Source organism: Asparagus officinalis, chromosome 2 (assembly GCF_001876935.1).
Source record: "Asparagus officinalis chromosome 2, Aspof.V1, whole genome shotgun sequence".
NCBI lineage: Eukaryota > Viridiplantae > Streptophyta > Magnoliopsida > Asparagales > Asparagaceae > Asparagus > Asparagus officinalis.
Genome location: NC_033795.1, coordinates 19062876 through 19064631, shown reverse-complemented (window position 1 = coordinate 19064631; position 1756 = coordinate 19062876). Strand labels below are relative to the sequence as shown.

The window sequence follows — 1756 nt, the reverse complement described above, 5'->3', positions numbered from 1 at the left end:
GGGGGAAGGAATGAATTTTTGGCGATACAGATGAATAAAAAGCGTCATAAAAAATAGACCTTTTAGCGACACAAAGCAGGACGTTGTGAAAAAGAAACTTTTAGCGACGCTAACCTAACATGTCGCGATAAATGCACACTATTACGATGCCAACCCTAAAGCATCGCTAAAAATATATATTTTTACTGACGAAAATGAAAAACATCATGAAATCCATACACTTTTAACGACGCTAAGTTAAAACGTCACAAATAATATACACTTTTAGCGATGCTAATTATAAATGCGGGGAAAAATATATGTTTTGCCGACGCTAACTAAAATCGTCAGAAAAAACATAATTTTTAGCGACATATTTAACCATGCGTCGGGAATAACCGTTGGGAAAATTACAATTTGTTGTAGTGATATATAAAAAGTCTATTCATATCTTGCATGGATCCCTAAGTATCATCAATGAATAGAAAGTTTGGTGGATGGTCCACTTAAGTTGACATAAGAATTTCTCTCTCTCTCTCTCTCTCTCTATATATATATATATATATATATATATATATATATATATATATATATATATATACTATTACTAATATTTCAGTTACAGGTCAGGAAGATCAATGGAAATGGTTGCCTACTGGAAATGGGGTTTTCTCCTTTTCTTCAGCTTGGAATCAAGTACGGACCTCCTATACTATATTTGAGCTTTACAATGTGGTATGTTTTCCTTCCTCAAATCCTAGGATGTCTTGTTGCTTGCTTAAAAGTTTATATAACAGGCTGGCTACAAGAGACAGACTGCTCAAATTTGGGATATCTTCAAATGAAGTTTGTGCACTCTGTAATGTCGCGAAGGAGTCTAGGGATCATCTATTTTTCCAATGCCATTTTTCAGCATTTATCTGGAAGCTTTGTAAACTGAAACTGCAGCTGAATGCTACTGATGCTAAGGACCTGAAAACAGAAGCTCTGGAAATCCAACAAAAGTTCAAGTTGAAAGATAAAACTTATATATTAGCTAGATTGGCTTTGAATACAACTGTTTGGCATGTTTGGCAAGAAAGGAATAGAAGGATCTTCCATGATCAAAAGATGCACAAGATAATGGTGTTTAGGAGAATATATGAAGACATCAATATTTTACTTAAAACATGCAACTGGAAGGTTGGAAATTCTGATATTCTAACAAATTGGGGTTATGATAAAATGTGAAGATAGTGTTTCTTTCGAGAGCTTGGTGTTATTTTTCTGTAATTGATGGTACTATTTTAATTATTGGCTTTGGGTCAATCTGGAATCTTTCTAAGTTTCCTATAGTTGAGGGTGACGGCCAGGGTCCTCTCCCCTCTCTATAGTTTATCTTAGTTTATATACCCAGAGTAGCCTAGCCAAGGTTGTAACTTATGTACTAGTGTTTTGGTATTAATGGAAATTTATTTTCTCCTAATTATGACAAAACCCTAAAAATAAAAACGTAGACTAAATATTAAATTTGTTTTCTCTCTAAAAGATTATTGAATTTGTTTTGTAGGCCTTATATAGGATCGACCTGCTTTATAGCCCATTAAGATACTCTCAAGTCCAATTTAGAGGCTGTACAATAGAAAAGAAGGAACCTGGTCAAATGATCCAAGCTCCATCTAATTTGTTGTCTAAGGACCAACGAATTGCAAATGGCCTTTTTTTTTGAAGACATACAATGGATCAGAGGGCTTTAAATGTCCGCCTAGTTTGGGCTTGGGTCTTTAGATATTAGCGT

The 1756-nt window shown here is 34.3% G+C and overlaps 1 protein-coding gene across 1 annotated transcript; it reads left to right on the top strand.

The window, feature by feature from the left end:
- LOC109830905 lies at positions 641-1209 on the top strand. The gene is made up of 2 exons (XM_020398262.1): positions 641-714; positions 777-1209. The coding sequence occupies exons 1-2, from the start codon at positions 641-643 to the stop codon at positions 1207-1209; spliced, it is 507 nt and encodes a 168-aa protein (XP_020253851.1).